Source organism: Diabrotica undecimpunctata, chromosome 5, assembly GCF_040954645.1.
Source record: "Diabrotica undecimpunctata isolate CICGRU chromosome 5, icDiaUnde3, whole genome shotgun sequence".
Taxonomy (NCBI): Eukaryota; Metazoa; Arthropoda; class Insecta; order Coleoptera; family Chrysomelidae; genus Diabrotica; species Diabrotica undecimpunctata.
Genome location: NC_092807.1, coordinates 93,114,978 through 93,138,223, shown reverse-complemented (window position 1 = coordinate 93,138,223; position 23,246 = coordinate 93,114,978). Strand labels below are relative to the sequence as shown.

General features: G+C 32.7%; 1 protein-coding gene across 1 annotated transcript in view; it reads right to left on the bottom strand.

Moving 5' to 3' along the window:
* phtm (cytochrome P450 enzyme phantom) overlaps nt 1–22,560 on the bottom strand; it is an 82,285-nt gene extending 59,725 nt beyond the window's left edge. The window contains exons 1-2 of the mRNA XM_072532203.1: nt 22,425–22,560; nt 10,569–10,875 (exon numbers count right to left, since the gene is read on the bottom strand). Of these exons, the coding sequence (XP_072388304.1) occupies nt 10,569–10,875; nt 22,425–22,427 (310 nt within the window). The 5' untranslated portion in view covers nt 22,428–22,560. The remainder of the gene's footprint in view (nt 1–10,568; nt 10,876–22,424) is intronic.
* Between the last annotated feature and the right edge of the window lie 686 nt (nt 22,561–23,246).

Below are 23,246 nucleotides of genomic sequence, written 5' to 3'. Positions count from 1 at the left end.
AATTATAGCTGTCATCTCAAGGTTTTCGTACAAAATTGCGTACACATTTCCTTAAAAAAATGACATTTTAAAAGCTTTTATTTTAAGTATTCTGCGGTTTAATTAACAAACATATGAGCATACCAATTTTACCGTGGGAATTTTATATTATATAGTAAAATGAAAATAGCTTTAAATAAAGTCATATTATGTTGAAATATTAAGAATATTAAAAAATAAAATGTTTAAGTAAAAACTTAATACTATTCCAAATATATACATAGGAAAAAAACCATTGTGATTTTGAACGCCCATCTCTATAATAAACGTTACTTTTTATGCGTTAGCAAGTAGCAGGATGTATACGCAATTTTTGTAAATTGTCGAGAGGTTAAAAGTTTGACGTTTGCCATACTTTTTCTGTGAATTAAGGTTAAGAGTATCAGAAATTATATTATTACTGTATTATCTCAAAGAAAAAATCGGGTCAGTAATTTGACGAAAATGACTGTAACAATTTATAAGTAGGTACCAATATAATCAACTTAAAGTGTAATATCTGAGTGGAGGTAATACACGCACATTGTTTATTTTTAGTTTATTATTATTTAACGAAAATTGGATTTTTTACTTTTAAATGCAATTTCATGACGAATCATAAAACAGCATAGCAGTGAAATAAAGATATTGGTAGTTGTAGGTAGTTTAGCCGGATAAAAGCATACCATGACATAAAAAAGGATGAAAATTTGGGCACAATTGTCAAATAACTGTCAAAGTGTGGATACAAATTTTAAAGTTTCTCCACATTTTAAAGTTTAATTCCTACAGATACTGAGGTGATTGTGCTGAGGATTACAGATATTTATTTGGGAAGTACCTATACTCTAGGAGCGAGGAGGGACTTAATAAAGCACTTTTATGTCCACTCGGTACCTTTACGTTTCTTTTGTTTTTTGGTGCATAGATTCGATTTTTCCAGGGTAATGATTATATCTCCTAAACTACTAGAGATATTTAATTTTACCAGAATAAAAATTATTACTTTTGAAAACATTAACAGAATGGCGTTTTGTAAAATTGAATCCGATTGTTAGAACCGGAGTTATAACAAATTTCGTGAAAAACAATTGCAAAATTACATGTTATTAACTTTCAAAACCCTTCATTATAAATATTAATGTTTCAGCTTGAAAAAAAACTTTTTTTTTTATTAAAAAAAGTTATAATAATTAAATATTAAACATTTTACTAAAAAGTTGCGAATTAATTTGTGAGATTAAAGAGATTTAAACATAATTTAGCTATAAACTTTGTAAATTTGGCTAATGGAGGTTATGGAACAACACAATATGAACATTTTAAGCTTTGGTAAATGTTTCTATGTTAATTTTTGTCCAAGATATGGAACTTTTAATAACACTCCCTGATGGGCACTGTCAGCTCCCAGCGAATGCAGTCGTAAAACCAATACATACGTAAAATCGATAAAGATTCAGAGATGCATACATATTATTTTATCATTATAAATAAAAACGTTATAAGTTATACCAATGTATAGTTAAAATTTTCGTTAAGAGTAGTGAATTCATTTGTTTTTAAGAGTTTTAAACAAAATTGGGCAGTAAACGTTGGCAGTTTGGTTAATGGAAGTTATATAACAATTTAAAACCAACATTTTAAACTTCCGTAAATGTCCTCCTCTTAAGTGCCTTCTCTGTTGAGGTTGGCGATCAATATGGCAAATTTCTCTCTGTTCTGGACGATGAATGATTCATCTCCAATGACTCTGATGAATTAATTCATTTCTTCTTGTGTGGGTCCAATCTTCGATGTTTCGTAGCCAAGATTTTTTCTTTCGTCCTATGCCCCTTTTACCTTCAATCTTGCCTTCTAATATTACCTGGAGCTGCTCAAATTCCCTATGGCGCATTATGTGTCCTAGATATGACGTCTTTCTAATTTTGATAGAAAGATGACGGCGTGTGTTCATTGCTCTCAGTACTTCTTCATTCATAGTTCTGCTGGTCCAGCCTATTCTTAGCATTCGGCGGTACATCCACATTTCAAATGAATTTAATTTGTTGACGTCATACTGTTTTAATGTCCAGGTCTCACAGCCATATAGTAATAGAGACCACACATAACACTTTAGTGTTCTCAATCTTACTAAGACTGATAGCTTGGGGTTACAGAGCATTTAACTCATATTCATGAAACCAGATCTTGCTATTTCAATGCGTCTTCTAATTTCTTTTGAGTAGTCTAGTTGACTATTTAGTTCTCTGTCCAGGTATATGAAGCTTTGGGAATTTTTTATTTGTATGTTAGGTATAACTTGTTCATGGGGGTTTTTGTGGGGGGTTTTGGTTTTGGAAAAGTTAATGTCCACCCGTTGACTTTATTCTGATAATATGTTCATCAATATTTTTAGTTGGTCTTCTGTTTCTGCTATTTTTTCTGATTTTCTGATTTTCTGATTTTCAAAAGAAGCTCTAATTATATGTTCGGCATATACATTAAATAATAGGCGGGATAAAATGCACCCTTGACGCACTCCTTGTTCTATGTTGATGTACTTGGTGTTTCCAGTATGTGTGTTGTTCCAGTATTTATTACTTATGATAGCTATGTCGTGTCCGTCCAACTCTACTTCTTTTAGCACCTCAATCCATTTTCCGTGTTTGATGCGGTCGAAGGCCTTTCTATAATCGACAAAGCACACATACAGTGGTTTTTAAACCTCAAGATACCTTTCTGCCATCAGTGTCAATCCCATAATTGCTTCTATAGTGCCTGTACCCTTTCTAAAACCATATTGAGAACGACTCAGGTATTCTTCACACTTATTGTGAATTCGGTTATAAATTATTCGCATAAAAATCTTACCGGCATGACTCATTAGGGATACAGTTCGATGATCTTCACATTTCCTTGCTTTTTTTTAGGAAGAGCTGTATATGTGGATGTTAGCCAGTCATGCGGTATTATGCCATGTTCATATACACTCCGCCAAAAAAGTATCGCATCACCTATGAAACTGCAAATTTTGTATTAAAAATAATTTAAAACATGGATTTTTTACTGTTGTACGTAACAAAAGAGAAATGCAGAATGTACGAAAAACAAAGGTTTTATTTAATTTATTTCATAAATTAGAAGTAAGTGCACAAACAGCATTGAATAAAAAAAATAAAAATCAAAAGTAATGATAATTTAGTAAGACGTATTACTTCCTCTAGCTCTTATAACATCTAGACAACGTTGTGGCATACTTCCAATTAATCTTCTTAGATAATCTTGATCGATATTATCCCATTCTACGGTTAACAACCGTTGCAGGTCATGAGGATTAGCTGGCGTCACATTACCAGATATCACCCTTCTGTAAAGATGGTCCCAAATATGTTCTATTGGATTTAAGTCAGGGCTGTGCGCTGGCCAATTCAACACTTGTAAATTTACCTCTTGAAGTTACTCGGTAACGATTCTTGCGACGTGTGGGCGTGCATTGTCATGCATTAAAACAAAGTCATTATCATTAAGAATAAATGGGGTGGCAGCTACTCTGGCCCCAATTCCAGAATGTCTTAAGATGGCCTAACAGTTTCTAAAGACACACGTACACATGTCTTCGACGCAAAGCGTGAAGGACTAAAAATCTATTGTCTATATGCGTAGTAGCTCTTGGCCGACCTGTTACAGCTCGTTTTTCATAAAGATCAGTCTCTTGGTACCTTACTACCACTCGTGATACTGTCGACTGATTTACACCCACTAAATATGCCTCATATCTCTAACTCCTTCCGTCTTCAATGAGGGAAGTTATTCTAACCACTTGATCTCTCGTTAAATTTAAATTTATATTGTCACGACCTTCAATACTCCCTATTTAATACGAAATTTTAAATTAAACGCAAACTGTATACTTTTTACAAAAGTAAAATAAAGACTCATCATCATCAATGGCGCTACAACTCTTCGTGAGAAATTCCGACGAAATTGCGGCGCGCAATTCCCATTGTCGCACTCCCATTTTTTCTAGATCTTCTTTGACTGCATCTTTCCACCTTTTTCTAGGCCGCCCTACAGACCTTCTTCCCTCTGGCCTTTCCTAGAACACATTGTTTATAAGGCGATTGTCGTTACTGCGTATCACATGCCCTGCCCACCTGAGTCTATTGGCCTTTATATATCTGACTAGATTTTCTTTTCCGAATAGAGACTCTAGCTCGTTATTGTATCTGCCCCTCCATTCGTTTGCCATGCTGTCTCTGCAAGGGCCATATATCATTCAAAGAATTTTAGACTGATAAAATAAAGACTGATAATATAAAAACCAGACAAAACAGCAACTAACATTTTTTTTTCTAAAACAGTAAGCTGTATTTACAAATTTCTTTTTAATATTTATTCTAGCCCTAATATTGTTAAGGGTCAGAAAGAAATAATTTAAATTAACCAAATGCTGTCAGAAATATTTGTAATTATTTAAGTGATGCGATACTTTTTTGGCGGAGTATATAAGGTTACAGAGGTATATTAATTTCCTGACAGCAGCATCACTTAGATGATGTATTATGGTAATTTATGTCGAGATATTAAAAATTTATTTACGCGCGCGGTTTACGCGCGCACGGATTCGCTGCGAGCTGACCTTGCGCCTCAGAGCGGGTTTTTAAAAGTTCCATATCTTGGTCAAAAATTAACATATAAACATTTACTAAAGTTTAAAAATGTTCTTAGGTTGTTCTACAACTTTCAAGAGCCAGATTTTCAAAGTTTATAGCTTAGTTTTCTTTAAATCTCTTTATCTCTAATATATTCTCTATAATATATAATATATTAAAATCTCTATTATAAATAAACAAATAAATTGGCAACTTTTTAGTGACATTTTTAAAGTTTAATTGTTATAACTTTTGTATTAATAAAGACAAAGCTATTTTTCAAAGCTTTTTTTAAAGCTGAAACAAATACCTTAAAAATGATGGAGTTTTGAAAGTTAATTGCACGTATGAAAGTATGAGTTATACTTGGAAACACCCCATAGAATGCCTATTTTGCAATTGTTTTTCACGAAATTGAATATAACTTCGGTTCTAACAATCGGATCAAAGTTTGCCAAACGCCATTTTGTTAATTTTTTTAAAAGAAACAATTTTCATTTGGGTAAAATTAAATCTCTTTAAAAGTTAAGGAGATACAATCATTTAAACAATTAATTGCTTATAATCAATTATCCGACAGGTTTTCAGACCGGAACCTTCAAAAACCATAAAAAAAGCGTCAAAGTACCCTGGAGACATGAATGTGCATACTCAAGCCTCTCCTGGGTCCTAGACTAGTATGATCTATATTCATTCTAGTTATAATAATAGTATTTAGCATTATCAGATTAATATATTTGGAAATATAAAGATAAGTGATTTAACTCGTTATAACTTCTTGTGTTAATTTAATTTTTTTATAGATGTAGAGTTTGTTAGATTCTAATAATGTCTGTCGATTCAGGTGGAAATAAACCACCTGATATTTCAGTCAATTCGAATTTAGATTATTCAATAAAAGATTTAAGTACATATTATTTTAATAATAAATATTCTAAAAGTGATTCTGAACCTTACTAAGTTTTTATAGAAGACATAAATAAAAACATAGGTCGACTTTTTCCTATCAAAATTGGTTATTACTTATTAAAAGATGATTGATTTAAATATGATATTATAGATATTAAATCGGTAGGTGTAAGTAGAGTAAAAGTAGTGTTTAAATCATATAATATAGCTAACTATTTGATAAATCTTGGAATTCTTAGAAATAATAATTTATTTTCGTATATACCAAATTTTTATACTTACCGCGAAGATCACATCAGAATGGTTGATAATTACTTTAGGATTATTTACTGAAAAATATTGAATGTTACAACACTAAGGTCGTAGAAGTTAAACGCTTAAAGAGAAAAGTTAATGAAAATGATGGCAGCACGAAATTCGTCGACAGACAAATGATTGTAGTAACATTTGAAGGCAAAATAACAACTAACAAAATTATAATTTTATCCTCATTTGTGGTAAAACCATGTACCCATCTAGTGGTTCAATGTTACACTATAGTGTAAAACAAGAAATGGCTGTTCGGAATATAACATTTAAAGCAGCAGAATTTATTGTAAGGAATCCGTATTACTCGAAAATAGTGACAAAAGTAGATTTGATTTATTTGATAATGATAAAAATTTCTCTGCTCTTTAACAACCAACTCAAAGTGAGATATCTTCATATATGTTAGACAAGCCACAAAGACAGGCAGCAACTAAGAACCTAGATATTCATCCCCACTAACATCTGCATCTATCTATCTATCTATACAGCCCTTGCTGTCCAATTTTGGACATAGACCTCCTCTTCCTTCTTCCACGTCTCTCTATTGTAGGCAGTTTGTATCCACTTCGGGCCTGCGTGTTTCTTCAAGTCATCTGACCATCTCATTTGTTGCCTTCCTCTTTTTCACTTGTAACTATATGGTCTCCAGTGTATAATCATATTATATAATCGGCAGTAAAAAACGACAAACTGATAATAGTGAAATAAAATCTTTAGTAATTCCAAATCCTTAAAAAGAACAGTTTATGCAGTTTAAAGAAAAAACAATTGGTCAATTTGTAAATTTATCAGTTCTAACTTAAATATGAGTAATACAGCATACGGAAGTACATTTTAAACTAAAATCAGAGAATATTTAGACTCATTTAAGAAAAAACAACTTTTAATAAAACGAATTTTAGTATTTCGCAATGGAATTGTCGATCTCTCACACCAAATTAATTGTAATTTTATAGTATTTTAAAATTTTAAAATTTAATATAATATATAATATAATATAATTTTATCTGAAATATGGCTAAACCAAAATTCAAATTTTAATATAAAATGCTATAATTTTATTAAAAAATGTAGATATGATGATGGAGGAGTAGTTATACACACCTCTAAAGCTATTGCTTACAAAGAAGTTTCAATTCAAAATTATTCTAATACCGGTATAGAAATTTGTGCTGTAGAAATTAATACTCCTCAATTTACAATAGTTTCGGTGTATAAACTTCCTTGTATAAATTGTTCCCAATGTATAAAATATTTAGATGAGATTTTATTTCCCGTTACCCCTAAGGGCAGTGGCGGCCGGTCAGGGTGGGCAGTGCCGACCGACAGCTTTATAGATATTATAGATTTTTTTTAATATTTAATTTAATCAGTATTTCGATAATTAATTTGGAATGTAATCAGTTGATGTCATTTGTTTCTGTAAAATAAAAAAAATATCTGTGAGATAATAAAGACCAAATTTTATTCATGGTTTTTAAAAGCATTCGTCCAATTTGAGCGTTAAGTGATGCCTGCGTAAGACACTTTTTAAATTAATGGTCCGAAATGTGTGAATTCTTAAAAAGACACGTTTCGGGGGTTCGGCATGCCGATCCCAAGCTTGACGATTTACATGTAAAAATCAACGGAATATTAGATGATGAGCAACCAAACACACATTTCTTTCGGCAAGTATGGCAAGTTTAAATTTGCTAATGCTTCATTTGGATTGGTGATTGGTCGCGAACTGTACCTTTTGAGCGCGGGATGAAATGTTATTTTGGGATGGATAAGTACTTAAGAACTTAAGTAGTGAAGTGATATTGAGTGCACGAACAAGCTTTTCTTTCTGGGATTTATTTTTATTTTCTAAAGTAATACTGTGATACGTTACGTCTGCCGTAAATAGTTAAAGATTAAAGGGTTTTTCGATATATAAGTTTTTTTAAATTAAAGTGTAAACAAATTCAGGTAAATTAACCTAAAAATGCAAGCTATTGGAGAAACTGTAAGTATTGATAAACCTGATATTGTAAATTATGTTTTGCAAAATGGGTTTTCGTCTGTCTATTCCATACGAAGAACCAATTGTTATTAAAAATAAGGGGCGTCCTTTGCCTAAAATGTCTCGGCTTATACATGTTAGTGCGGGGGGTAAGGGAAGTAATAGATCATTTTCAGATAATTGGTACAGCAAGTTCTCAGTGCTTACCAGGAGTGAAATAAAAAACAAACTTTTCTGTTGATCTTGCATTTTATTTTCGACAAATACGGGCAAACATCAAAATCCGTGGTGTGAATCTGGTTACGATAATTTAAAGGAATTATTTAGTGCTTTAGATAAACAGGATATTTCGAAAGATGATACATACAGCCAGATTAAATTAGATTTATTTGGAAAACAAAATATCTATGTTTCATTAAATAATGCCCAACGTGAAAATGGTATTAAACATAACGAAATTGTAAAAAATAATCACGCAGTTTTACATCGTTTAATTGATATTGTAATTTTTTTTTAAGTTGTCAGGAATTATCATTTAGGGGCACGATGAATCGGAGCATTCGTTAAATCAAGGTAATTATAGAGAACTAATAAAGATGTTTAAGAAATACGATTTGGAATTTTCTAATTTACTTTCTGATTCGAAGACATTTAGCAGTGTATCTAAAACAATCCAGAATGAATTAATAGAATCAATTAGTTACATTTTGAGTAACGTTATTGAATCTGAGATTCAGGAAACCATTTGCTTTACACTAGAAGTAGATGAAACTACCGATATATCATGTCCTTTACAATTATCAATTGTTGTTCGATACGCGTTACGTGGTAATATTTATGAGAGGTTTTTAGATTTTACAGTGATGTCTCGTGAATTGAATGGTCTCCAGGCGAAAGTTAAAACTATTGTATTATACCGCAAGCTTTATTTACTCACTGTCATGCGCATAGAATGAATTTAGTTTTGCAGGATACATGTAAAAAAAATTAAAGAATGTTGTCTTTTTTTGCCAGTTTAAGCGGATTTGCTTCATTTTTCTCAGGCTCGCCAAAACGGACTAATGATTTAGAACGGTTTGTTTCGAAAAAAATGTCAACAGTTTGTCAGACGCGATTAAATTTTAAATCTCGGTTAGTTTTTACTGTAGCAGATTTTCTTGAACAGCTTTGGAAATTTTTAATTTTATTATTGAATGCGACGATTTGAACACAACACATTTTTGAATTAACTAATTTTAGTAAAGGTCGAGATCTCATTTGACCTTAGTGGTCATTAAGGGTGGTCAATATTAGCGTAGATTTAAATCTCCACCATTTTTAACTTTTCGACAAAAATGGTACGAGCTGAAATTGTTGCAAATGTGATCTACAATTTCTTTTCTGAAAATGTTTTCATGCGGTCGATATTTTCGGAGTTAAGGTCGTGGCATATTATCATGCACGTTGCGTCTCCAGAACTTAGAGTTTAGTTTCCAAAAAATATAATTTAAATGGTTTTAAATATGAACAACTCACACTGTCCGGAACGTATGGTATCAGATACCTAACGTTTCCGTTCAGTATATTCGAAAACAATATTTTACTGATGCCGACGGCTACGTAATGAGTCGTAACCGGTTGGTACGGATAATGTGAATTAGATGTCCGTCGTTTTCCCCTCGTTGTTTATTTAGGTATTTGTTTGATTTTGATACAGAGTATTTAAAAAAATAATTTCCGAGGCTATTTTGTCTATTATGCATGTTTTTATTGCTTTGTGAGAATTAATCACGGAAGTGATAAACAATTAGGACTTTTGTACGGAAGTGATACCTCTTCTTTTTAAAAAAACTTTTTGGTTCAATATGTATGGCTTCGTTAAATGTAGTGTTTTGTTTATTATCTCAAGGTGTAATTAAATTTAAAACAATTGATTCTTTCTATCGTCTTCTGATCGTCTTCTAAAGTCCAGTATTCACCTTCCTTCTTCCTTTCTCTTAGCATTGGATTACTTCAAACCTTCTTTTTACTACAGTTTTTCTTTCTTCATCGTTAAGTGGAAGATCAATTGCACATAACTTTTGTCGCGAAAAGCGAGATCATATCTTCACCGAACCAAACTGAAACGTTCTATGTATGAAACTCTAGTGCCGGAAACTATACGTGCACGATAATATGCCGCGACCTTTAAGGAGAAAAATAGTGGAATGGAAGGGATCATAATTATTAAATTATCTCGTTTATTCCTAACTTTACGACTCGAGTATACATAAACAAACATGGAGAGAATTATATTGTCTACAATTTTTAATCTCTTTAATTTTTTTGCTAAAATCAATATTTGAGTTCATACCTATGTAGTAAAGGAGCGAGCGTAAGACCTTGGGGGAATTGGTTATATAGGAATTGCTTTTTTGTTCAGTATCTCGGCAATATAAACTTTTCGACAAAGTGGTATGGACTTTAATTATTGCAAAGACCTATAAAACATTTTACAAATACTTCATATTTAAAAAAATATATATTCAAAATTGTTTTAATATACAGACTGATCCATTAAAAAACACAATTTTAGTTCATTGTGTTGTTTCGACTAATTCTGTAGAATTAAAAATAATTCTAAATTAGAGACCTCTTTAATACACACCATTTTTGTTATACACATTATATTTTATAGTTTAGCCATAACAAAAAAATAAATCAACTAGAGCTAAACTAAAAAGAACTCTACTTACCATAGCCATTCATAATTCCATGCGTCAAATACAGTGGAGCTCTCCCCGTCGTTGCATCCTTTGAAAACACCGTTTTTATAACTTTAGGATCTGTCAAAACGACAGTGTAGACATTTCCCAATTTCAACCCATACACAGATCCGTACTTTTTGGACAAATTTGTCAACGTTAAGTAAGGGCTTTTTGGATCAAGCCACAATAAGTAGCCGAATATAGGAATACCCCATGGCCCCGGTGGCAAGTGGCGATTGTGCCATATGATGTAAGTAACCCAAATGACTATAGCAGCAATCAAGTATAGATAAGTCTGTAAAATAAAGATACATTAGGTATAAACAATTTTTAGTACAGACTTTATAAAGTTTAAAATTAATTTAAATGTTTATCTCGTTACTTATATCTTAGGTATCTTTTGTGGCAGTTTTCTGTCTATATAAACAGATAATTCGATTTCGTTATTTTTTTATCGCGAGTATGACAAACCACAAAAACATCCTTTGACCCGTGCAGGATGGCAGAGTGGAATTTCTAAATATACTGTAAAGACCTGTATGGTGGTATCTCACTACGTACCCACTATTTTTTATATCTATTATCTACCCCGTCTATGCCATTGCTCGTCCACTACCACATAGCAGTTAGCTATGCATAGGTTTGTTAGCATTGAAGCATTAAACAACAAAACAAAGGGATATTAAAGAAGTTAAAAAACCACAATGTAGACATATACGATTAAAAAAAGGAATCATCATCATCATCATCCAACCAGAGAGTCCACTGCTGAACATAGGCCTCTTCCTCATGTTTCCAACCCCGTCAATCTTGCGCCGCTCTCATCCAAAAGAGGAATAGCTTTGGGTATACATTGGAGTCCCTAAGAACAAGAGAGCAAAAGGCGTAGCTATACTAAATTATGAAAAATGGACAAACTGACTGTCTCCATCATTATAGTATATATTGATAGATCTCCGGTCTCTTTCACTCTCCTTGGTTTGCACACATACACACATACATCAGTCTCATTTTTGTCAATTTTTTGTCAGGTAATAGGAACTGAAACAGCCATTTCCTGTAAACATCTGAGCTAGACGAGTTCTTTTCTTCCATTTACGGTCAAACAATATCTTGAGGTTTTTATATTGATTACACCGCCTGTTGTGGTAACGCTTCACTCTGTGAAGAATATTAAACACTCGAGTGTTTGTTATTTGGAATAAGTTTAGAAACTCTTGACAATATTTAAGAAAATTTTGATATTAAAACAATGTATTTTTTTTATAAAGGATATTCGAAATTTTTTTTCTAAAACAAACTATTTGCAGACGTCAACAATTGATGCAAGGAAACAGTTTTAAAAATTAAAAATAAATATTTAATATCTTTAAGTGGTCAATAAATCAACTAGATTTGATTCTTCTTTAATCCATTATCGTCTTCCGCAGCAGCTCCTGCGACTTAAAAAAAATATTTTTTAGCATCACATATGTATTTTTTTAAATATTAACTGATGGTAGCTATTCAAATATCATGTCTGGTTGTTTTAGAATAATTTGAAGTCTCGTCACATCAAACTTAGAATAGCAGATCAGCTATATGTAAATTTAATCAAATCGGCATTGAGAACCAAAGTGTTGGACTTTTATGAATATAAAAAAAGTTTGTGGTCTGTCTACAAAAAATATTTTTATTTTACAATAAATTTGAGCAAGGGTTGCAAAACTCATATGCCCATGTGAATACAATGTTATATAGTGTGCAATTAATTGGTTACATTAGAATAGTTAACAACATAAAGTCTAATCCGTCTTAATAGGTATTCTTCGTGTTCTTCCAAATAGGTATTCTTTTTCTTTTTGTGCCTTGTTTTTTTACTCTGCAAACTATTTTGTTTACTTTGCAAACTATTTGTAGGGTACCGTTGTTAACTTTTCGATGGTGGTTTCATCTTTGGTGTTACACCAGTCCTGTATGTTTCTTTACCTTTCCTTGCAAAATTAGTTTGATAATGAAGTATTTACATCCTCTAAGGATATTGCCAAGGTAGGAAATTGTTCTTTTCTTAATGATGTTACAATGATAAAAATGCTACACAACGCTAACATTGGCGAGAAAGATATGAGTTATCCAGAATCTCTATTGGAATCCAAAAGCACGAAGGAGGCTGAACAAATCACTGAACACAGAGAAATTTGAAATTGTAAGAGAGGTGCAACAGGGATGTATTTTATCTCCTGTGCTGTTCAATCTCTATATGAAGAATGTTTTTGCAAGGGCACTTGAAGGCTTAAAGACTTAAAGGAACAGAAAACGAATATGATATGCAGTTGATACTAAATAAAATAAATACCATAGGAAAAACATATGACTTGAAGATAAATGCTGGAAAAACTAACTGCATGAGAATAAGAAAAAATGCACTTTTAAAGAAGTTTAAGAGTACTACTGCAGGTAGATAATGCTCCGATCGAGCAAGTGACAACATTCAAATACTTGGAAATGATGGAACGGGATCCTCAGTAAGAAATAAAAAGCCGTACCGAACAAGCATGTCCAGCTTTTATTAAATTTATACCACTACTATGTAATCGCAATTTCTTCAATCTCCAATATAGGATGGTTAAATGCTATGCATGGTCCATATTGTTATACGAAATTAAGACATGGACGGTAAAAGTACTTTCTAATAAGTTGGAGGTTTTCGAAATGTGGATCTTGCGAAGAAGGTTCCGCACACCACAAACAGATTAGGTGAGAAACGAGAAACTCTTAAAAAGAGCAAATACTGAGAGACAGTTACTTAACTTAATTAAGATATGAAATTGGTGCTAGAATTACCGTATTGTATGCATAACGTATATTGCCTAATAGAATTGCGGTAATTGTAATTCCTTTATTGTTATGTTATATATTTTTCACATGTATGTGATTTCAAACATGCGTTTCATGGAGTAGATCGATAAAAGATAAAGCAACTATCTACATATGTTAGGGATACCCAATAAGTTGGTTAAACTTATACAAATGACTCTGGAGGGTTCCAAAGCTATGGTGAGAATAGATGGAGATATGACGCAGGCCTTTGATATTGAAAATGGAGTTAGACAAGGTGATCAACAACACTTTTTAATCTAACTTTAGAAGCTGTTGTTAGAAAAATGGATATAAACGGCTGTATTAATACAAGATCAATGCAAATATGCGCATATGCGGATGATGTTGTCATAATAAGCCGCAACAAAAGGGTATTAAGCGAAAAAGTTATAGAACTGAAACGAGAAGCTGCTACATTTGGTCTATATATAAATGAAAGCAAAACAAAATATATGGAGTGCACAAAATCGAATGAACATCAGAATCTGAAGGTAGACAACAATACCTACAAATCTGCCTCCACTTTTCCCTACCTAGGCTCAATAATAAAGGACAACAACATAAGTCAAGAAATACAAGCACGGATTCTTAGCGGTAATAAGTGCTTTTGTGCATACAAAGACTTAATGGAAAGTAAGTTACTGAATCGTGAGTCTAAGCTTAGAATCTACAAAACAGTAATTAGACCAGTGGTCACATATGGATGTGAAACGTGGACCCTGTCAACCACTCATGAAAATCAACTGAGAATATTTTAGCACAAAATACTAAGGAAGATATTTGGACCAACCCAATGCAGCGATGGGTCGTGGAGAATTACAATGAACCACGAGCTGGATGAACTAATGCAGAGCGTAGATATTTTTAGATTTGTAAAGTCACAAAGGCTAAACTGGCTTGGTCACCTAGAAAGAATGCCAGATAAGCGAGCTGTAAAAGTAGTCCAGAGATGGAAGACCCAAGGAAACAAACAAGAGGAAGGCCCCGTAAAAGATGTATAGACGACGTAGAGAGGGATCTTAAAACCAAGAACATCAGGCAGTGGCGAAGGAAAGTATCCGACAGGAACATTTTTAGAATTATCTGTACATAAAACACATGCAAAAAGTTCTACAATAAAATGGCAGAAATTGCAGAGATATGCAAGACAGATGCCACTGTATGTGGCCTGACGTTTGATTATATGCAAAATGTTCAAATTCCACTTATTTCTGTACAGGAGACTTTTTACTTACGTCACCTAACCTATAACATATTTGGAATTCACAATATGCAAAAAAAGACAGGGGATGTTTTACACCTACCACGAGGGTCAAGCCAGAAAGGGTCCCAATGAAGTTGCTTCATTTCTTATGGATTATGTGAAGTCTGAAGTGCATACTGCTGTGAAACATCTTCAATTATTTTCTGACAGCTTTGCGGGTCAAAACCGGAATCATACTGTGGTGAGAGTTTCTTTAGTAGATACTGGAAGCTTTAAAACCATAAACCAGTACTTTCCCCAATGTGACCATTCCTTTTTACTGAACTATAGAAACTTTGCGGCAATAAAAAGAGTCATAAAAACTTTGACCGTATTTAAGCACCACTCAAAAGAATATAAGTACAGAAATAATAGTAAATTCTACACGACAAAAAAAGTGTCTTGTTAAAATGGTGGAAACATGGAATATTTTTAAATTTAAAAAGCGGTAGCCCAAACAATACAAAAAAACGTGTCTTTCTATCGACTCAATGGACAGAAAAAAAAAGTATACAAAAAATCACAACTACTACCATTTTTTTTATTCTTCAAACCAACCAGGGACTGTAACAGTATCGGAATATATTAATGGTTTTATCACTTACAACTTTAGACTTAAAATAAGTGATATAATTTCATTTTTGCCAACAGTTCTGGCCTATTCGGATGGTAAAGTACCAATTGATTAAAAAAAATTGAAGATATAAGCAAGCTTATGGACTACATACCAGAGAAAAAAAGATCATTTTTTGAAGAGATTATGCAGTGGCCTATTAATGATGCAATTATTGATGATTAATGCTTATACTTTGTTTCACAGATAATAAAATTTACAAAAAAATATATTTTTTTTTTATTTCTGTTCTAAAATATCATAAGTCACTTTTTTTTAAAATGATCATGACTTAAGAAAAAACAATTTTTACAAAAAATATGTAATGCATACTGTACAAGATAGTGAAATATTATTGCAACCATTACTTTTAAAGCAGTGTTTCTTACAGAGCTTTAATACAGTTTTTTTATTTAGGTACTCAAAACTTTAATTTCTGGCTCATGCTGTTTCTGAAATGACCGATTCAATTGTCCAAGTACGAAACATGGAAACTCTAAGTTAATTCCGCAAACTTCCAACGGATATCTTTGTGTTTCGTTTATTGTCATTGCAAAACCCAAATGCATGGAAAAATTTAAACGTTTACAATTAAATGGTACGTTCGTTGGAATTATCGGGATCAAGACATCCTCTCCTTTCTATTTTTTCTTGATGGTCGTTGTCTCAATGATATTATTCATTAGCCTTTTCACAGTTAGTCTGGTTCCAATGTACAGTCGAGCTTAATGAATGTTACGTGACATAATGACAACTGATCCTGCTTTTAAATGTAAATTGTTAGGTGAGAATACAGGAAATTCCAGTGAATTCATCATAGGACAGCTGACTACGTCATCCTGATTTATAACTGCTTCAACTGATTTGAACGAAAACAACTTCTCTGGAGAAAAATTCAGCATGGTTGTATTCAGATCATTGGCATCTGTATTTTTTGCCGCCAATATTGCTCGTCCAATTATAATTTTGAACTGGTGAGCCATGTCAAAAGAAAAACACGCTGAATAAGCTCGGCCCAGCAAATTAATAATAAATTTACTTGAGAATTACATTCAGAAGGTAAAATGATAATTGTATACGTTACTACTACGCTCGATGCATAAACAATAATAATAGTGGGCGGAATCGGTGTAGAGTTTTCGGAGTAAGAGAAGGCTTATTGTGTTATAAAGACAGAAGACCGGCTTTGTTCTTATGATTACCCCGTGCTGTTTACTGGGTGCGACATGACTATGCATCAGTTATTAACCACAGTTAAAATGATTAAATTACTAATGTTCTAATTCTAATAAACCTTATACTGTAATTATAGGGTTTGTGATAGAACGGTAAAACTTAAGAGTTGTATTGTCAACTCTTACCACTAATATGGTTAATAAAAAATAGAAGTTAGTGACAGAAGGGTGAAAATTAAGGGTTGTGTGTATTAGTTATTAAAAAAGGCAGAAAGGATACATGTGGCAATTACAGGGGAATCTCACTAATCGGTACTACATATAAGATATTAGCTTCAGTTATACTAGAACTATTACTGCCATATACAGAGGAAATTATTGGCGATTACCAATGCGGCTTTAGGCCTGGAAGATCAACAATCGACCAAATATTTACTATCAGACAAATGCTAGAAAAGTATTGAGAATGTAATAAAGAAGTACACCAGATCTTCATAGATTTCAAACAAGCATATGATTCCATAGATCGCTTAAAACTGTGGAGTGCAATGATGGAGTTAGGCGTACCAAAGAAGCTGACCATGATTGCGCGAATGTGTGTCAACAATTCCTTTGCACAAATTAGAATAGGAGGCAAAACTTCAAAGGCTTTCGGCATAAGCACCGGACTCAGACAGGGAGACCCGCTGTCCCCATTACTATTTAACCTAGCATTGGAATATGCAATGCGAAAAATCTATACCAGAGTCAAACCAGACATAACTGCCAGAGGAGCAAAGATTATTCTCGCATTTGCAGATGATGTAGATGCAGTAGCACAGACAACACTGGAAGTTAAGGATATAGTATCGAACTTTGAAGAAGCAACACTAAGCGTAGGCCTGAAAATAAACGAAGAAAAACTAAATACATGGTCGTATCAAAAAAGGAACGACAGCGAATAAGACAAAACATTACCATAAACGATCATAATTTTGAGGTGGTCAAAGAATTCAAATACCTAGGAGCAACAATTACCAGTGAAAACACAGGATAACGGGAGGTTGAAATACGAATACTGGCGGGGAATAAATCATTCTTTGCCATTCAACATCTAATGAGGTCAAAGCTTCTCTCAAGGCGTGCCAAAATCCAAATGTACAAAACCATAATACGACCAGCAGTGACATATGGAAGTGAAACATGGACATTGAGAAAGAAAGAAATCAATAAGCTATTAGTATAAGAACGCAAAATCCTGCGAATTATATATGGTCCTTGTAGGGACAGGGTGACAAATGAATGGAGGAGCAGATACAACAATGAAATAGAGACTCTCTTCGGGAAAGGAAACATCGTAAGATACATAAAAGCCAATAGATTAAGATGGGCAGGCCACGTGGTACGGAGTGATGACGACAGACTGATTAGCAATGTGTTTTGGGAAAGACCAGATGGTAGAAGATCGACAGGAAGGCCTAGAAAAAGGTGGAAAGACGCAGTCAGGGAAGACCTGGAGAAGATGGAAGTAAGGCCATGGGAAATAATAGCACAGGATCGGAATCAATGGAAGGCAATAGTAAACGCGGCAAAAACTCACGAAGAGTTGTAAAAGCCAATGATGATGATGATGTATTAGTTATTGCCAATAAAAATAAAAAATGACATCTCAAAAAATAAAAAAAATGCTTGAGATGAACCACTTTTATCACTTAGGACTTTGAAAAATATATTACGACCTATTCTCGGACCTACCTAATATGGCAACTAACTATGTGACACTAATATGGTTATTAAAAATAGGGGTTGGTGATAGAATGGTGAAAGTTACCGGTTGTAAAAATTTTTAATGCCACATCATAAAAAAAAAATAAAAATTAAAAATTTGTCCAAATGAAAAAATAAAATATATTGTGGGAAGGCCACCCTTCGCATCTAGGATAGGGTGCAACCCATTCTTAGAGCTACCGAATACACATAAAACATTTCATACCAATCGGTCAAGCCATTTCGGAGCGGTATGGTATCTATTCTTCATTCACAAATTGTTGAGAGCACGAAATATGCCTCAAACTCATAAAACGGTCGTAAATCATAGGCGCTCCTAAGGTGTTTATTCATTAAATAATAATATAATGTTTTAATACTGTTATATATAATATTGATATTATTTTAATACTAATATATTTAGCAAAAAAACAATTAAAACTTTCACGACTAATGTTGGTTATTATATTATATTAATAAAAATAAGAATTTAACCATTAACAATTTTGTAAATAAGAATACCTTATCTCTTTGGATATTTCAATACTAATCTTCGCGTTTAATCACTTTACTAGAAAACCTGGAATTCATATCCGAAGGTACTATTCGTTGCAAGATAATTAAGATGGAATTCCCCAGATTTTTAATAATATAATTATATTCGAAACTTAACTTGAAAGGGTGAAGTTATTACGAACGAAAACAATTTTTTTGTTTAGTACGTTTTTGATCGCATGTAATTTACGGCTCGTCGGTGTTTCCGCGTCTACGGCTGTAATTAGCGTCTCGAATATTTCTTTTGCGAATTATATGCAGTGCGTGAGTGATTTTTTATTCCATATACCTACGAACATATACGTACCTTTCGCTCGTGCTCGTTTTGTTGGATTGTTTGTGATGGCTTCATCATCAAGTTTTACACCGGTACTGTTGCGTACAGTCAGTAAGTCTGTCTATTCACCAAGAGAGAAGACTATTGTCCTGAATGTTCACGATGCTCTGGTTTCTCAGAATCCCACAAACACTGTTCGCAACATAGTCGAAAGTTGTGGCAACATGACTGGCGTAGGAGAGTCAACTTTATATAGGTTCCTATCAGTAAGAAAAAAAACACAGTATAGCTAACCTAAACACAAACGAACACTTAAAGAGAGGGAAAAAGCCTATTGAAATTGATGAATTTGCCAAAAATGGTATTCGAAGGAAAATTCATGGATTTTTTTTCAAAAAAGAAATTTCAAAGCTAAACAAAATTTTACAAGAAGTTAGAGACGACCCGGATTTGCCTCATATCGGACGAACTAAATTGTGGCAAGTTTTAAAAGAATTAAATTTCCGGTGGGAGAAATCAGACTTCACTTCAGATCAATCAGAATCACTTTTGATTGACCGACAGGAGAAGATGATGTTGGAGAAGAAATTATCTAAGATTCATACGAAAATTCCGGGCTGAAGAAAGGCCCATCTTTTACCAGGATGAAACGTGGGTAAACTCAGGTCATACTCTAAAAAAAATTTGGTCAGATAAAAATATATTAAGCTCCAGGCAAGCCTTTATGGAAGGTTGGTCTACTGGTATCTCCACACCTTCTGGTAAAGGCAGTAGATTAATAATTTCTCACATTGGCAGTGAAAAAGGATTTGTTAAGCATGGTTTGTTGGAATTTCATTCCAAAAGCACAAAAGACTATCACGAGGAGATGACAGCTGATGTTTTCGAAGAGTATTTTGAGCAAATGATTGAACACATACCACCAAATTCAATTATAGTATTAGATAATGCACCTTATCATTCACGACTAGTAGAAAGCCTTCTAATGAATGCGTGGAAGAAACAGGATATTCTTGACTGGCTGCGGAATAAGTATCTGCCTTACGAAGATGGAATGGTAAAAGCAGAACTTTTAAAAATTGCCCGGCAACACAAATCTAAGTTCAAGAAATACGTAGTTGACAAAATGGCGGAAAGGCGAAACATCACAGTCTTTAGACTTCCACTCTACCACTGCGAAATAAATCTAATTGAACTCATTTGAGCACAAATGAAAAGTTATGTGGCTAGAAAAAATACGTCATATAAAATACAAGTTGTACGTGAATTGGTATACGAGTCTTTATAACATATTACAAAACAAAACTGGAAAGATGCAGTAAGACATGTAATAGAAGAAGAACAAAAAATGTGGGATCTTGATAACATAATTGATGCGACCGTAGAGATTATTAACCTAATTATTAACCCTCAAGACGACTCGGATTCCGAAGTTGATCCTATTTATTTTGAATTTGAATAGTTTTCTAATCGTAATTATATAAGATAAGTAATAGTAGTTGTAATCGTAAGGTATTAAAGGGGAAAGGCGCAAAATGTCGCCTGTCAAAATGTTCAATGTGTTTTAAATGTATCCATTTTTTTTTCAAATCCTGAGAAAACTAAAAAGCATTTTTGAAAAATTTAAAAGCAGAATGAAATATTTTTTAGAATAAATAAAAAGTTTCTTTTGCATGCAATATTTTCAATTAAAAATTATACTATATTTTCTCTTTTATTTTCACCCCTGTTACATAACATATTAAAATAAACACTGTAGAAGTTTTCAGGGATTTCTGCCCTGAGTAATAATGTAATCTTTCATTCTGCGTTTAAATTTTTCAAAAATATTGATTAGTTTTCTCCGGATTCGAAAATAATGGATACATTTAAAACACATTGGAAATTTTGCCAGGCGACATTTGGCGCCTTTTTCCTTAATTAAATAAATGTATGTTTTACAAATGGCAAGAAACTTTTTATTTTTGAATAAAATAAATAAGTTTTATTAAAAAATACAATTTACATAAGTACAATTTAAAAAATATATTTATTTAGTTCAAATAAATGTTTCAATCATATACTCTACGACACTGGTCGTTCATATCTAACCATTCAAAATACCCCCGTAATAGGATTATAAGGTATTATATTCCTTCAGATATAAGGTGGGTTAGTGGAAAACGTCTTAAACCGTCAGTTTTAGGTTGGTTTTTACTATTATATCGTATTACTTATCCTCTCTGTATTTCAGTTTTCTAATTAGGGTTAAACTTGTAGTGAGCTATCAACAAATTGTGAACTGGGTATAACGGTGTAACACTAATATGGTTAATAAAAAATATGGGTTGGCGATAAAAAGGTGAAAATTAGGGGAGAATTAAGAAAATAATTAAGAAAATATATGTTTAATGCCACATCATAACTAGATAAAATTGGAAAATTTTGTCCACAAAAATAAAAAAAAATGTTCGGGCAGAAACACCCCAATCACAATTTTAATTTCATGTTACCAGTAGAATAAACTTATCTTCATTATTTTCTGTATAAAGTTACTGTAACAAAATATCTCTGCGATAAACAAAACGAATAACTTTTAAATCGATGAAAGGATCGATCTGAAATTTTGAGAATTTGTTTTGAACGAATTTTGAAAGATGTACGTTTTGAAAGATGACAACTGTAAAATATTTTGAAGCTTTTTTAGTGGTTTTAAATTTTGTAATTTTATTCAAATACTTACATTTTTATTGCAACTAAACATTCGAAAAACTTCATTTTTTATACCTAAATGTATTTTACTAAACAACCCTAAATTCTTTTCAGGAGACATAAATTTATTTTTATATCAGGTATATATTAACTAAAAACTTATGAAACACCTGGATTATTCCAAAGTACGAAACATGGTATTTTTTATTTATTTCCCTGAACTAACAATAATTTATCTGAAAAGCGTCTAAGTTGATACATACAGTGAGAAACGTACCTCATAAAACTGCTAACGTTTATTCGTTTTTTTTTCTGTGTTCTTATTTAATTTCTTTGATTTCCTTTGATCTTTTGATTGATTTGATTTTCATTTTTTGAAATTTAAAATGCATTACATATATCGTTACTCAGTTTGTTTAACTTTTTCTATATAGTAGTATATTGCGTTATCAAATATTTATGTTACGCATTATGATTAACAATTATTATTCAATACCGCAAACCGCAACTTACGGTCAACGTGACAACACCGTCCATAACCTCACAAAACTTCTAAATGGCATGGCCCGACCGGCATAACAGTTAACAGCTAAAAATAACCTCGATTTCTGCCAATAAAACATCTTTTCGTCGTATATTAAACAAGATTAATTATCCTATCTGTGAAATACGAAGTACATCTTACCATTCTAAGGTAATTCAGGCCATACCACGGAAAGAAACAATTACACTACTTAGGAGATTGCCAAAAGCCAAAAACACTCACGACCGTAGGACAATACTGATTGTGGTTACTGGACGCAGCACGACTTGCTTTTGCGGACATGCTCAACGTAGGTTACTTATACCGGGAGGCATTAATAATTTCTTGGTACTATCCCAACAAATATTTTGTCCATAGAAGTGCTTCAGGTAAAAAATGAAAATGAAATATGAATACTGCAGTACTTTAAAGTTTATGGAATATAAATGACGCCCCTGTATAAATGGCGGTAAAGTTATTTTACTTACTATAAAAGGTGAAGTTTTAACTTCTCCTTTTTCTACTTCTTGTTATTTTACGTTTTAGACTTGTTTTTCTCCATCTTTCACAAGGAGTGGTAGTGGTATTTGTGACGTTGACTGTCAGCTATTTCGTCATCTTCTAAAGGATCTTCCTAGTATCTGCTGGCTGTTGGCATTAAATCACTTTGGCTAGTCTATGAATCTTGGTGAAAAAGTATCTCTGTCAATTGAGCGTGCATTTGTTATGGAATCGGGTCTAGAAGCTTTTTGTTTCTTAATGTATATATACTATATCTATAAAAAATTGAAATGGAAATTTTGCCGGACACAAATATATATAAGACAAAAAGAAGACCGATGGAACAAAATTCTCATAAGTTGGAGACCGTGGGAATATAAATAAAGCAGAGGAAGGCCCCAAATTAGATGGGCAAATGATATCAAGAAGCACATGTGCTCTAGGTGGATGACTGTAGCGACAGACAGAGAAGAATGGAAAAGG